This window comes from Merops nubicus, unplaced genomic scaffold (genome assembly GCF_000691845.1).
Source record: "Merops nubicus isolate BGI_N331 unplaced genomic scaffold, ASM69184v1 scaffold23067, whole genome shotgun sequence".
Lineage (NCBI taxonomy): Eukaryota > Metazoa > Chordata > Aves > Coraciiformes > Meropidae > Merops > Merops nubicus.
In genome coordinates this window covers 1-16157 of record NW_008619926.1, presented here as the reverse complement: position 1 = coordinate 16157, position 16157 = coordinate 1, and the positions used below count along the sequence as shown (strand labels likewise).

At 46.5% G+C, this 16157-nt stretch overlaps 1 protein-coding gene across 1 annotated transcript in view; it reads right to left on the bottom strand.

Annotated features, from left to right (window-relative positions):
* GRHL1 (grainyhead-like 1 (Drosophila)) overlaps window positions 1-12973 on the bottom strand; it is a 33097-nt gene extending 20124 nt beyond the window's left edge. Inside the window, exons 1-7 of the mRNA XM_008943980.1 lie at window positions 12794-12973; window positions 9735-9805; window positions 7846-8236; window positions 6990-7066; window positions 6031-6187; window positions 5366-5477; window positions 4297-4391 (exon numbers count right to left, since the gene is read on the bottom strand). Coding sequence (XP_008942228.1) covers window positions 4297-4391; window positions 5366-5477; window positions 6031-6187; window positions 6990-7066; window positions 7846-8236; window positions 9735-9805; window positions 12794-12859 — 969 coding nt within the window. The 5' untranslated portion in view covers window positions 12860-12973. The remainder of the gene's footprint in view (window positions 1-4296; window positions 4392-5365; window positions 5478-6030; window positions 6188-6989; window positions 7067-7845; window positions 8237-9734; window positions 9806-12793) is intronic.
* Window positions 12974-16157: the final 3184 nt, after the last annotated feature.

The window sequence follows — 16157 nt, the reverse complement described above, 5'->3', positions numbered from 1 at the left end:
ATGGCCAACATTACGAAGAGCAGCAGGAAACACTCAAAAGAAATGTGCCTTTAACGATGCATGTAGTGGCAACTTTCACTAAAAGATCTCTAAGAGGCACCAATCAAGAGAAGAACTGGACATTCTGTACAGACCTGGGAAGAAATGGTTCCCAGCCTCAAAAACTCAAGACCTGAGCCTAAAAACAGTTCTCCTGACTGACATCTGGAGGTAGAAAAAGGCTGCAAGAACAGGGTTCTTCTCTAACCCAAAAGGCCCTGATTTTAAAGATGGTTAAGCCTGCTCAGTCAACAAGGAGGGGCAGGCACCTCCAGAGAAAGCTCCATCCCAGCTCTAGACACTCCATCCCTAATGAAGTCACAGAAGCAAAAGATGACGAGCTTGCATTCAGACATCTAAAAACCCTTTGGAGGAGAACCCCACCTCGACTGTCTGCCCAGCACGGCAGACATCCAGGACAGGGTGGGAAACTGTTTGAAGTCTCCACAAGCCTCAGGGTAACTCCAGCACTACCTGTTACTTGCAAGTGAGTGTATCAGCTACACACCTTTGTCAGACTCATCAGACCAATGCTTCCACCCAACCAGGATGGCTCCTGACCAAGTAGCTGTACTGGCTTTCCTGAATATCCAAATTCAGCAACTCATCAGTTTATCAAACGACTTCCCAATTCACCATCTCCCCCCTTCTCCTCACAAAGCACAACTGCCTCCTTGTACAATTCTTTTCCATCCCTGCTCTGTCAAGCAGTATGGTCAGACCTCTCCTCTAACACAGATACACATGGAAGCTCACCATAATCACCACTTCCTCACTCCACTCTACCACTGTCTACTCTGTCCTCAATATCCTTCCAGTGTCTGGAGCATCACTTCAGGGTAGTCTGTCTATTCCTCCACGCTCCTGGCTCCCTTCACTGCCTTGGAGCAATGCAGCTTTGGATCCTGGGTCCTTTTCCAGCTTGAACACACTCAGAATACTTAACCCAGCACTATTCCATAAATCAGCCACTTCTAGCAACTCCTGTGATGTCCCAAAGCAACAGAAGAGGGCAGAGAGGAGTTGCCAGAAAAAAAAACACACATCACTTGCCCAAAAATCCACGGACACTGGCTGGTCCCAGAGTGGGAAGTGTCTTTCATGCATGAAACACTCCTGGTTTGAACACACACGGGCTCACACAACACCCCAATGCAGCCAGCTGTGACAGCTCCACCCGTGCAGAGCCAGGCCTACCTGCTGTGGCTGGCATCCAAAGCCCTGGTGTTGCCCTCTGCAATCCCAGCATAACAACTGGGAAATACTGGTTGCTGAGGGAATCTCAAAAATTGTTTCCATTTCCCAACTCCGCAGCTGCAAAATCCCCACGTCTCCCTTGCTACAGAGTGAACCCATGACTCGTATTGCCCAAAACCAGTGTTTCTTCATCAGAAAGCTGTGTTTTACAAAATCCCTGAAGTGCCCCAGGGGGACTGGCAAACAGCACTCTCAAGGTAGGTGACACCCTCCTGCGCAGACAAAGTGGCAGAGGTCCAGTGCTCCTGTACATCCTCACAGTGAGGGCTAGCACAAGAAGGACAAGCACCAGGTCCCAGAGTTGCTAGGTGCAACTACTTGTAATAATATGCTCTTTCTCCCTTAAATCCAACACACAGCCAGAGCACTGGGTGCCTAAATGAGTAACTACATCAGCAGCCCCAGATGCAGAGCCTCATCACCTCCCCTCTGACACCACTGCACAGGATCAAATCATTCCCACAGCAAACCGAGTAAGAGGGAAACAAATGAAACAGGAGAAGCAGCAACCCCAAAAGAATCACTTGGCCCTGGTCCAGGTAACTCCAGGGCTCAGAAGGCAAATTTCTAATAATCAAGGCTTGCTGGCTTGTTAAACATACCATCTATGCTCCACTGCTGTTATTAAACATAAGACACTGTACTTACTATTGCACAGGACTTTCTGTAGCATCAGAAACTCATATCTCTTTATATTCTCTGCTCTCTTCCTATACTTCAAGACAGTTGTTTAGGGGGGGAAGAAAAGGAAGAGAGAGCAAGCGTCCACACATGGTAAATGAACCATGCAATAAAAATTGTTGAAATTGGCTCAGCCATCTGCTGATAAGATCATAGAGAGTTGAGAAAATTGCAGCTCCACTAGTGACAAATCCAACCATTGACAAAATGCATCCACTCAGGGGAAAAAAAAAAAAAAAAGAAAAAAAAAGCCTCAAACAGACGCTTAAACACACAAGAGCACTTGCTAAAAATGCCAGTTCTTTGAACACTGAAGTGCAGAGTATTTTTACCTAAATATGATTTTGATCCCAGGAGACAAGGCTGGCACTTTTGGCATTAGCAATCCTCTCTTCAGGTTCATATAAATCAATATTCAAAGTATACGGACCTCAGTGTCCATCTGGAAGCAAATTTGCCTCTGTAGCTACAAAATCAGTCTGGCTCACACCTCCCCACATCACCTTATTCCATGTTCAGCCCTGAGCTAAAGTACCACCATGAGGGTCCCTGGACCTTTTCAAGCAGCTATTGGCAATTTCACTATAAACTGAAACTACTCCTTCAGGGGTCTGTAGAGTACCTGGGCAATAACCACCTCCTCCACAGGGCTGGGCTCTGTCACCTAATGGGAAGGGGTGGCTTTCCTTGGGGCTCTCAGCACCAGCTCCAAGCCTGCTCCCCAGTTCGCAGCCCACCCCTACTGCTGTACAAAGGCTCAGCCAGCAGAGAGGCAGCTGCAGAGCTGCCCAGTGCTTCCAACTCCCTGGTGACCTGCAATCATCACTCTGCATGATGTATCCCCCTAAGCCTTCAAGTACCTTGCAGACATTGATTATCCAGGTTTCTTGGACACTACAGCAGCTATGGCAGCAGGATAACATTTCAGGAATACTCAGTGCCTTCTTTTGAAAGCCCTTATGAAGCTTCACCTGTTTGTTCCAGTAGCGAAGTGCTTCATACTTCAAAAATCCTGTCAACCTTTTAGCACCCTCCAGCAGGTAAGGCCCTCCCTGCCATCCCTCTCAACCCAACTGAAGCCAAATGTGGTGAACAGGGAAGCCTGGCACCCAAGACCAGCCTCACAAGTAATGTCAAACATGCTACATGGCAGCACTTTCAGCAGCAGCACCACACATAGCTCCTTGCTGCTGCCTGCCACACATCCCAGACTTCTCCCATGGAGCTGAAACCCAACAGCAGCCCCCACACAACCCCTCCCTGTCTCTCTTCTCCAGAGGCATCATGCAGCACAGAGTAAAGCTCACGGTGACAGTGAGCTCTGTGCAGTGACACCACCTTTTGTGCCTCCTGAAAGTACCGTGGCACACACAGCTCCAGAGCAGGACCTTTGCATTCTCTGCAGAGGTCCAGTGTCCCCTGAGCAAGGCTCTCCCTAGGCATGGCACTCTGTAGCCACCAGTGTTCTCCACGATGCCAGTGCCTAGCAAATGACATACTGGTAAGGGAATAGCCAGTCTTCAAAAACTGAAGGAAACCATTCCCAGGTTTTAATGAAAATCCAGGCAGGAATTAAACTCTCCAAAGAAAACTGCTGCACTTTGACTCCAGTAGCAAGGTGAGAAATGCTTTTGGAACTGAGGTGACTCCACTCTGACCTGCTGTCCTTGCACCCAGAAGATGCACAGAGACCTTTTTCAAAAGCTGGAGTGGCTTCCAAGAGCTGCAGTTATCTACTAGCTAGGTAACCTGCCTGTACTTGGGCACCTACTCTAGTGCCTCAGTTCTGCGAAAAGACCAAACCAGAGTTCACCAGGAGACTACTCTAGTGTGAAATAGGTACTGCCTGTCTGGATCTGCGGTTTCAGCAGCACAAGCTCTAGGAGCTCAACAGCAGCAGCCACTCCCTCCTCTTCTGCTGAAGGCAAGCCCACTGCCACCTTAACTCCCTCAGAAACTGCCCCCCTGCCTCCTGCAAGGATCCTCCAGGAGGCCATGCTCATTGCCAGGCCCTGCTACGCTCCATCACAGCTCCTGCTACATCCCACCTCCTGCCTCACTTCACCTGCTGTGGAAACACTCCGTGCTTCCTTTTGCCAGTACTTGTCTGTCAGGTAGGCAGTTCTGCCAAGAACCTTAAAGCAGTTGCAAAGCTCTCTGCTGTTGCACATGCAAACCCTCTTAAGAAATAGCCAGAAGGTTTTGCCTAATGTAAGAGTGTAAACAAACTTGTTACATGCTAATCACCAGGTAGGCCACACACCCTCCCCCTTCCCCAAATCTGCTGAAAGCACAGGAAATATAATGGTAGTCACACACCTTGGCTTCCTCGTTGATGTCCCAAGTGAAGGATATGGCATTGTACGCGATCTCCTCGATGTTACTGATGGTGTTGAAGCTCTCCTTGTAGTCAGCTGTTAGAAAGAAGGATGTGTGAGGGAGAGGAGGTGGTGGTACCATCTGGAGCCCTTAATCACACAAAGCGGCCACAAACTGCAGCACCTTCACAACCTCTTTGGGGGAAAAAGAAGCTCAACTGTACTTAGGAGTGTTAAAAAAAATCGTTAAAAAGGCTGGAAATGGTTCTCATTCAAAACAAACAAACAACAAAGAGTAGGAAGGGGGAAAATGGTACTTGGCAGAAATTCCAAACTAGAAACTCCAGTGAGAAAGGCAGCCATCCCAAATATCGGGTGTCCTGTGCCACAGCTGCTCTGTGCAGGAAACTCTACCCTGTACAGCGAGGGCATAAGCTCTGAATAAAACTCCCTCAATAACAAGCAAAGATTTGCATGCGCGTCTGCTTTAAGTGCCAAGTGATTAATCCCTGCTTTTATTCACAGGAGGAAGGGATGAGGAGCACAACTCAGCCTTCAGCCAGCAAAGGCTGGAAGCCAGCCAGCCCCAGCCTTGTCTGGAGGCAAGTGGAAATTTGCAGTGTTTTCTTTTTTTACGTGTACCCAAGGCCAGTTGTGAGCGAAGCTGTGGGAAGGAGAACCATTAGTGTCGAGGTATTTCTACGAGGACCTTGTCCTTTGAAGAAACTCACATTTAGGACAGCCACAGAGTATAACTTGCGATTTAGCTACAAGCACCAAGATATGCCAAAGCAAGTTTGGAGGGGGGCATAAGATCTCTCAGTGCAAAACTCTAAACCCAGCCTGCTCACCAACCAAATTCCTCCAAAAATTAGCCTCTTTAAGGAGTCCCAAAAACTACAGCATTAGCTTCAAGCAATCAAAAGCTCTCTCTGGGCCCTCAGCAGAGCTATGGATAGCAAAGGGTGTGATCCAAAGGTTCTTTAAAATAACAAAGCTTTAGCAGGAAAGCAAACCTTGCCAAGGAATTAAGTTTGGAGTTTGACATCAGCAACAAGAGTGTTCCTTACCTATGTCAATGCACCTTTGTTTGGCTGTGTGCTGTCTTGAGTGCCAGTATTTCCAGTGCCTGAGCTGATCTTCCCTTGTTTTGTCTTCAGCAAACACAACCATGATGACACTCTAAAAGGCGAGGGGGTAAAACAAACAAAAAAGTCAACACAGGCTCCACCTCCCCTCCCCTTTGCTTTTTTTTTCAAAAAAAAATAAACAAAAATACAACCCAAAAACCCCACCACCCAAAACAAAAACGTGTGAAAAAGAAAAGGCCAGAGAGTACATTTGTTTTGGAAGTTCTTGCTGGTATCAGGTTTTCTGCTTCATGCTCTTCCAACTTGACCTAGCACAGCGGTGTCAAACAGGAAGGCAGACAACAGCACTTTCTGGGTCATCAACAAGAGATGAGCAGAACTGCTCTCCTACCTGCAGTTCAAGGATCTCATTGCAGGTGTTGCATCACCTTTACACAAGTGCTGACACCACTTCTGAACAGACTGAGCCAGGACAGGCTGGTCTGGAGGTAGGTGGACAGCAAAGGAACAAACACTGACGTAAGGAAGTGGGTAAGCTGGCCTTAGTGCTGATGCTCTGGCTGAGATTACTGTATTTTGGGAGAGTTTAAAGCTACTGTTATACACACCCTCTTTCCCAAGAAACCACAAGAACTGCCACTCACTCGGACTTTACTGATGGGGTGATGGATTCCTTCACTGCTGCTGACTTCCTTCAGTGTAATCGGGTAAAATTGACCTTTATTCAGGTAGGTCATCGTGCTGTCCCCAGGCTTCTGTCGGAGGGACTTGGAGGCTTCCAGAGTGTATTCAAAGTTATTCCTGCAGAGCAAAGAGGGCAGTGATTGCTAAGGCATTTTCCTGGAAAGCTGATCAAATGTTCCACATATAATTTGGAGAAATTCCAAAGATTTTAGTTGACTCACTAAGCCATCAACAGGCAAGGAAGTTGGAAAACAAGATGAGGCCCTTTTTCAACCATTTCCTTCATGAATGAACATTTAAGAGAAATTCTTGGCAAGCTAAATCCCAAGACATGTCAGCAGGCAAGACTGGAAGCTCGCTATTCAGGCTGAGAGTAGCAAACTGCTCTCATGGAACAGAAAAACATCTATCAGCAATTAAATTAAATACACAAGCTAAGAAAGCATTCAGTAGCTTTGGTCTTCTCTTCCTGTTTGGTCAACTGCAACTAACTAACTAGTTTATTCCCCTCCTTTAGAATTTAAATGAGTTTATTGGTTCCTATTTCAACTCTACATTTCCAGCGGGGAGAGAGCAAAGCAAGCAGGCCACAGAGAGGGACACAGCTGAAAGCCAACTCTGAGACCACTGCACAGCTGACATACAGTGCTGCACCCTTCCATGGGACAGGGAGTCTGTACAAGGGCAGCGACTGAAACTGGTGATACTTCCAACCCTGCAGGTAATTTCCTGCAAAGATACGGGTAGGATTTTCATCTGTGAAATAAAAAATTCAAACCACTGTTGTGGTTTTGAGAGCCACAGCCCTCAGAATGCCTGACAGAGACTCAAAGCAGAAGGTCAGGAGCTGTACAGCTTGCTCATGGACAACTGCAAGAGAATAGGAGCACACAGGCAAATGGGAACCTTAAAGCCTTACCCAGAAATGCTGTCAAAAACATAATCTTCTGAATTCATGTTGGCCATCCGGAGATTCAGTTCAGTAGGGAAGAAAACCTGGAGTAGACACAAAACAACACAACAATTAACATAGCAGCAACAAGAAAAGTCAAGATTCAACAAATACTTGTTACCACAGAATTTCTGGCAGGCAAATTGATCATCAGATAACAACCGATTTTTGGTCTCTACAAACAGGACACTTGACACCCAAAAGTTCTGAATTAAAACCCTGCTCAACTAAGCACAACATCTCATAAGCTTTCTGAGTCAGCTTAGGGCAACATTTTAAAGCTTTCCCAAATCTCAAAGAAAGAGCATAGCTACAGTTCCTTGAGGTCTGGCTCAAACACTGCAACGGTTGCGCTGTTGTTTTCAGTTGGCACCATAAAACAAAAAACACAGATTTTCATCCAAGTTGAACTCGAGGCCCCTAAATAAACTGACTGTTTTCCACTGACACACACCACACCTAGAAACTGGCAGCAAGGAAGCTTACAGACACAGTCACTTCACCTCAGTACCTGTAAAGGCACCGCAGAGTGCTGCACCTTTACAAAACCTGGCCCAGTGCTGCGGATTCAGATAACAATTTCCACACTCTGCAAAGCCAAAGCCTCTGCCACTGGTAACATTAGGCATTTGCTTTTGATGAGGATTTCATATTGTGAAGGGTTTACTTATTGAATTATGCACCTTTCTGAGAAAGTCTTCTACTCCTAAACCACTGGACAGATTTCTGGCTCACATAACAAGAACAATTAAAGATGGAACTGGATCTCTCCGACCAGCTCAAGACACAGACACATGCACACAGCCACAGCCTCTCGTGGTACCTCTTGCACGCCCTCCTTGAAAGTCTCCGAGAAGGTGGAGTCTGGCGTTCGCCTCTGGGAGTTTTGAGGCTGGGTGTTGGAACTGAACTGGTCGGGATTGAGGTTCCTGTCAAAGACCACCACCCGCTCGGGGGGCTCGGGGTGGTAGACACTTGGTGGGATGCCCACTGTGAAGCCATGGGGCTGCGTCTCCGTTTTGATGGAATGGGTGGGCATCGTGGCAATGGAGACGGTGACCGTCGTGTCAGGGGTTGTGAGGTGGCCTCTCTTGTCCATGCCCATCTGGGGTGTGTGTGGAAGGACAATATTGAAAGGCACATTTTTCAGAACCTGGACTCTGTTTTCTCCAGCAGAAATAAGCGACTGCTCTGTTACATTTGGAATGTTGTTCCTTTAAAGGATAAAAAAAAGAAAGCATGAATTATACAACTCATTTTCTCATTGAACAAGAGCTAGAAATATTTCTCAGCCTTTTGGACAAGGGCAGCTGACACCAACTCTCCTGCTTATGCAAAGCAGCTCAATCCTAACCTGAACAGCTGGGAAACCCTCACCCACTATGAGCAAACCTGCACTGAAGATTAATTACTGTGGAGCAAAGGGTGAGGGTCCACAGCCCAGGTTCTCTGCTTGGAAAACAGCAGTCCAAGACTAAACACTTTGTGGCCCTTCTTTACCACACACACAGCAAACGTAGGCTTCGCTAAGCTGCTCTTTGGCAGGTGGAGAAGGACCAAGAGCAAGGTTGCTGCTCCTCTGCCCTAGGACTGTGCACCACCCGGGAAGCATTAATAGGGAAATTACACCCCTCTCTCATGCACAAATCCTCAAGAAAATCCACATCGAGACTCCCTGGAGTGGTTTGCATAACCTCCCACTCTCCACCCCACCACACTCATTTCTGCCAGGACAACACTGGGATCTGTGGCTGAGCTGACCTCATAGCTAGTAGCCACTAAGTCAGCCTGCCCTCCCTTTCTCCCTCCCCACAACGTGGTCCTGCCCTCGCCTTTGCACCAATTCTGACGCTCCCCCATCCCCTTGGTGAGCCAGTTCAGCTTGTTCCACTGGCAGAAAACCAGACACTTCTCTTTTTCTGCTAGGTTATGGGTCAGTGGAACGCCACAGGTGGTGCAAGGGGTGCAGTGGGAACACATGGCTGGGAACCAGACTGCTCTTCTTAGCGACGGGTTGTTTGATCGGCTCAGCCACACCACAAAACCTCAAGGCCTTAAAGCACTCCAGTCTGTCCAAAGGAAGAGGATGGTTCAAGTGGAAGCCTGGCTTGAATGAAACTCACATTCATAATATTTACTTAATCAGTACCATCTTCTGCTTGGGAGGCACAAGAGAGGGAGGTGAGGAAGAGGAAGGAAGAAAGAATGGAGTTCCAGAATGCTACAAATGATACAAAACCAAAACTAAATCACAAGCACTTTGAAATCCTTCCCTATCAGCCCATGCACAAAGAAGCAATACTGCTGGTGTCCAAGAACATAAAGAGTAGCTAGCAACTGAGCCAACCACCTATAAAAATAAAGGGGTGGGGGTCACAAGTCAACTCCATGGCCTTGGGAAGGGGTGTCTGTGCTACCAGGCTGTGCCTAGTGTTAAAAACTGCACCTTTGTTACGCTAACTGTAAGACACCAGTAGACAGCAAGCAGATGGATGGTGAAGAGAAGGAGCTCGGGCCTCAGCTCTCCACACCACGGTCCAATCCCTGTCCTGTTCCTGGATGGGGATTTCCAGCACAGGAATTTGGGGCACAGAGTAAAAGCAAACCATTTCTGTCTTCCACTGCACTGCAGTACAGCAAGATATTTTTCTCCAGCAGCTTTGGTGGTCTAGGAGGGCAGGGAGATAGACACACAATAAGAAAAACTAATACCTTTTGCTGTGGTCTTGGTCTGGATGTTCTACCTCTGGTTTAGCTGTCGAAGATCTCCTCTCCCTTGGAACCTGAGAAAAACAAGACATGATGTAATTGCATTCTTCCTCCCATTAAAATAAATAAATAAATTAGCTCCTCAAACACAGCCATTTGGTCAAATTAAAAAAAGGAACACTCTGATACCAGTCATTACTAGTATTACAGCTTGACAAGCATTTGCACAGCTTTGGGATGCCAGGCTCACCCCAGGCAATGCCCCACAGATCCCTGTGTAGCCAACCCAGTCAGATGTGCCAGCCCTGGGCTCCTGCCAGTGCCAGGTGGTAGCAAAACCAGTGCAGAAAACTTGCCAACCCTGGCTGGACCACCAGCACAGAGGTAAGCAGGACCAGGAGGAAACCTCCTAAGGTCTGCACTAGTGGTGCACGTCTTCTCCTCTGCAGGCTGACAGCGTTCAGCTTGCTGAATCTGCTTTAGTCTTGTGAAAGGACACTGCTCCACAGCCTGTTCCTCAAAAACGTACTCTCTAGACTACTTCCTCAAAGACCACTCATGGCTCTTCTCAGAGATCAGGGGATTCAAGGAGGACCAGGTACAGTAAGCATATCAGGATGGTACAGCTCATGTCTGTGCACAGCCACATACACCACACTGGCTCAAACCATATTAAATCCTTTATAAACAGAACATAACCACCAGTGCTCTGGATTTAAGGCAGCTCAACACTGCTCCCTGTATTTTACAGCATGGGCAGGATTTACCCTGAAAACACTACACCCCACAGCACTGCCCACACAAACCAGCCCGACCACACGCAGGCACGTGCTGCTTTCCCAGGCCCACTGCAAGGCCAAGGCACGCACAAAGTGAGTTCTCCAACCTGCTCACTGGAGCACATGGCCAGCGCCCCAGTGACCCAAATGGCTCTTGCCACCACTGGCACAAGTCTGTAGTGCTTAAATCCCCTCCACAGGACAGCAAGTCCATGCAGGCTCCTCTGCTAACCCACACACGGTGCCCAGGACTTCTGTCAGCCTCCTGAAAGAGCAAAGCAAATACCTTCTGGTGTAAGGAGGAAACACTCACCACCTTCCTTCACTGAAGCCTGCTGAGATACTGCCCGTATTTCCCAGTTTGGGTGCAACATGGGGAACCACTGCTTTACTGATAACTCACAGGTTGATGGCAAACCTGTGTCAACAGCACACTTCTCTGAATAGCCCCTGAATAAAACCTAAGTCCTGGCTCTTCCACATAACCTAGAATCTCCAATAGCACCAGAACTGTTGGATTTTCCACAGTAACCAGCAAAATCTGGAGTACATCTAGCTGGAGGTGCTAGAAGGCCAACACTAACTAATCACTAAGAACAAGGGGTTTCCAAGCTCGGTTTAGCCAACACTCCTAAAGTCTAAATTTTGAACAAAGACTTTTTTTTTTCCCCCTGTAAGGTCTTATTAACCACAGGTGGGCTACCAGGGTAGCCCATTAGTCAAATGGAAGAAAACTTGAGTTGTTTTGTTTTTTAAATATGAAGATGATTTCATTGGCTGCCTTTAATATTGCAGCGGGGGCGTATCAGAAATGCTGAGACACTGTCATCCCTCTAGCATTACTTCACAACAGCACTCAATAAATCTTTCAACCTCTAACCATTTTGCTTCACCCAGATGTGGAGCATACCTTTCTTCCACTGATTCTTCTGTACACCCGCTGACACCCAAACATAAGAGTGAACCCTGAATTAGACAATGTACAACAAATCCCTTCTGCTTCGCCGAGTGTAAAGGGTCAACATCAACATTCTCTTTGTAATCTACAGGTTTAGAAATCAAAGTTGGTTTTGTGGATTAAAATTTTTCTGGTGAAAGTGTTAGGGTTTGGTGGGGGTTTTTTGCCTTTTTTTTTTTTTTCCCCCAAATGCAAAGAGCCAGTTTTCTCACAAATCATGCTGAATAACATCCACATCAGTGAGCTTGCGGCATCCTGCCGTGTGTGCCTGAAGTGCTAATCTCTGTGTTAAGCATTACAAGAATATTTTGATACGTAAGACATGCTCAGCTCTTAAAAGGGCAGGGCAAGGATTTCATGTGCACATGGCAACCTCTTGCACTTGAAGAACATAACAAAACTGACAATTGCACTCCCTGCTGCTAAAAGACACTAGCCAAAGTGTCAGGCATGCAAGCCTCCTGGCCTCCCTGTACATTCAGCAAAGATAAAACAGGCACCTCCACCTGGTGAGCCAGGCCACTGTAACGCAGGCATCCAACAGGAGCAGGTCACCTCCCTGCCTGGAAACGCCTGCTAGCCTACACTGACTTGGACTGGAGATAACTACCCTGGCTTAAGCTTCTGGTAGTTAGGAAAGCTCAGCAAAATGTATCCCGTGCAAACGAGAAGGTTATTTGTTTAACTGTGTTCCATTCACCCATGAGCACCTAAGGCAGCACACACATCAAGAAGACTGTGAATGCTGGGGAAGACAACCACAGTTGCCAAAGGATTAACAGACCATGGCAGCTGAAGCTCAGTGAAGGCTAGAGGGATGCAGTCAGCAACTCCATCAGGTGGACACTTTCACCCCACACACCACCAAAAATCTGCAGTTATAACTTAGCATCACCTAAGAGACTAAGGTAGCACGTGAAAGCCCCAGCAAAAGCCAATGGTCCCACCAGAATAGGGATGATGTGAGCAAAAGAAGAGAAGCTTCATTCTCCAAGCGTATCTACGTTTGGACAGGGACATGCTCCCAAAGTCTTCATGGCTACTTCCAGAATACATTGCCTTCTGCAAAAAGTGGAGTCCACCAGCAAAGTGCTACTGAAGCTTCTGACCCATTCATTATGGCCCAGGGGATCTTATTTTACTGAGGTAAAAATAAACCAATTTTCAGGAAAAGGGACATGGAGCTTTCTCCACCAAAACCCCACACAGTTTAAAGTCCTTGCGATCTATTCACAGCTTCTGTAAAATCCTCTAGTGAGCAACCCCTTTTCCACAGGCAGATCGAGAGCTCCACGTGCTGCTAGAGCGTACCCACGCCAATCTACCTTGTAGTAATCATAGAGCAGTCCCAGGGCAGCTGCGCTGTCTTCATCACCATTGATGCTCATCATAGCTTTGGTAGCTGCTGTAAGGGGATTTTCAAGAAAGGTTTTCCAGGCCTCATCTTCACTGGTGTAAGGACGTCTCTGAGAGTAGAGAGAGTCATTCTGAAGAACCAACACGGGTCTTTTACTTGATTCATAAAAAAAAGAAAGGAAGAAAAAAGCCACCTGTTAGAACACATGAAAAACATTCCTAAAGTTCTTCAAAGTTAGCCACCCCAGTTTCACAGGGTTCCTATTCTGATTCAGTGCACTGCAAAGATTAGTCAACACAAAAAGCTCAGAAACCTAATTCTGATCTCACTCATGCTCAGTGTAAATCAGGATTAATTTGACCAAACTCAGCTGGATTACACCAGCCTACATAAAAAGGCAAAGCTGTTTAAGAATACAACTGACCTGCTCCTGCTCTGAATCCAACCCAGGAAGTTACATGCGCTTACTAGCCTACCACCTACAAAACCTCTAGCACATCCTACGTCATGCTACCAGCCACAACCTGCTAAAGTTCCCGTGTGGAACTAGAAAATGTGAGTTAATGAAAGCTCTCTTTCACCCAGAGCCTTCAGAAGGTGTCTTGACTCTCAAGAACAGATCTGAAAACACCACCTAGAAGCTGACAACTAGTCACAGACTACAACGGGAAACGGGTCAAAAGGACTGCAAATCAGCTTGGCAGTGAATTTTTCTGACAAGGGAGTCCAAAAGACTCACTGCCTGGCTACTCTTGAAATAATCTGTGACATTAGTTTGAAACACCCTCACAGATGACTAGGAAATAAAATAGAAAACCTGGAGATTTTCCCTTTCAGTACACAAAAAAAAACAAACAAACAAACAAACCAAAACAAAACACCACCAAAAACACACACAACACCAAGAAAGCCAAACTTGTCTTCATTCTGAACACTTTAAGATTGCTGGGAACAAGAAAGCTCCAAGACAACTTAGACTTTCTGCCCACAGGTGAAAGTGGGACATCTGTAGAAAATGCTGTCTCACCAGCTTAGACAACTTAATATTTTTTAGTTCTAACTGTAAAATATATGCTTTGTTTTTCACGTCAATTGAAGCTACTGCTGTTTAACTGACTCTTAAACCAGTTCAAACAGTTTTCTTCCCAGTGCAAGTGTAACATTAGTTTACTGCAAATTGGCGGGGATAGAAGACTTTTTTCTTCTTAAATAATCCCAAACTCAACTCAAATTAATTGTTAATAATTTATATTAAATATTTCTTCTTTAAAATGTCAAACCCCACAAAAAGCAGTTCCCTGCCACCATCATGCCCCTTCTCCAGTAGATAAGCATTCTTTTTATCTGTTTACCCAGATGCACTCACAGATTGAAATATACTACAAACACAAAAAAAAGTTGTGAAATATAAAGTTGTGAAACACTCTAATCACTATAATCATCTTAAAAGTATCCTACATTTATCACCACCTTCTACCAAAAAGATTGCAAAGAGCTTTGCCAATTACGGGCTCCTGTATCAGTTACACAAGGAGCCGGGCTGAGCTGAGCTTCCCTGGGACAGCCTGGCCGTGCTGAAGACACTTACTTGAGGAGAGTGGGAGTTTCCAGGACTTGTGAGAGCACTCTGTGGCTCTAAGTCAATATTTCACGGTGGGAAAAAAGCAAACAAAACCAAAGAAAAAGACAAGCTCCTGCACCGAGCCCTTTCATTAGCTCTTCCTACGTATGTGTGTACTCAGTGACGCAGACACCGAGATGCAGCGTACCGGAATCCAGGCACCTCTGGTATCGAGGACACCCACCTTCCAACAAAGCGAGGCAGGCAGCAGAAAACAAACCCGAATTTTCTGTAGGGAGATGGTACAAGCTCCTACTTTTATAGAATGTGATAAAGGAAGCCTCAAATATCCACAGCAAACGGCTACATCCTCCAGTTAAAGTCGCTTGTAAAGCAAAAGGCAAACGAAATATCCTGAGTGCAGTTCTCCTGATCCATCCCTGCCCAGCCAGACGGCTAAGCCAGCCTTGATGGGACTCACAAGACCACTAAGCCTATTCCTCCAGCAACACAATGCTCACGTGGAAAGAGAGAACCAAAACCACCAAGAACTAAAGCAGCTGCTAACCAGAAATGCAGCAAATGCAAAACCTACATATTTTGGTGTGACTTCTTTGCCATTGCAACACGCCAGCGTACTGTGCATCGCCCTATAGGTAACTTGCCCCTCTAAAAGCAGTGTAAAAAGAATTATCTTCAGATTTCTCAAAAGGAGCACGGGGTTTGGCAGTAACTCAATCTCTTAACAGAATCACAGCTTCTTTCAGGAAAATGAGAACGTATTAATAAGAGAAGGCAAACGTTTATTTTTCCAAAGTTAGGTTTTAAGATTGCTGGCATATGAATTTGTTCACAAAGGAGCAGATGTGTCCAGCAATGCTTGAAAGGAATTTTCCTACTGCAACTTTAATATTTTCTGAGTTTTATTTCCTATACAACCAAAATGGAAGCAGAGAAATATTTACAAAAAGCAGATTCTCCCTCTTTGCCCAAGAGGATCTGACAGCCCACCATATCCAGTGTTTGCACCACAGAAACTATTCCTACCTACTTCACAAATCCAAAATTCACTCTCTGTCTCCCTCAGAGTGCAATTTAATGTGAGATGTTAAAGAGATCTTCAGCCACAATGTACTTTATACCTGGCCTTGCAGAGAGCACACCTTTAGTGCTGAGGCAGCAGACAGGATTTCTTTCGCCAGCTTCTACGTGCCAGGAAAGCAAAGTAGAAGTACCTAAATCGCTATGGCCTCATCCATTAAGAGTCATCAGAGGTAAAAAAACGTGAAAAATCCTAATCATAGGGTGAAGTTCGGGAGCTGCCACATTAAAGCCCTCCTCCTAAAAAGTAATCTAGTAAAAAAACTCCACTTTGGTAAAAACCCTACACTTTCCCTAGGAAACGAGTGCACTGGAGTCACTCATCATTCAAAACATCGTGATGTTACTACAATCGGTTCTTCAAACCGCTTCAAGAGTTATCCCATTTTCTACACAATGACAGAGCCCACGGCCACTGTCTCCAAACAGACACAGTGGAAATAAACCCCGGGCAGCGAGCGGAGGAAGGGACCCGCCCGGAGAAGGTGTCTCGCCGGTCACCGACGTTTAGTCACCGACGGCGGAAGCCAGACTCCGTTCGAGCGTTTTAACGCCGGGTTTCGAAGCCGCCGGCTGCCCGGTGCCGGTGCGGGGCGGGCATGCGCGGCCGACCCCCTTACCTGCTGAAATCCACCTTGCCGGCGGGGTGCGCCTCGTAGAAGTCCATGGG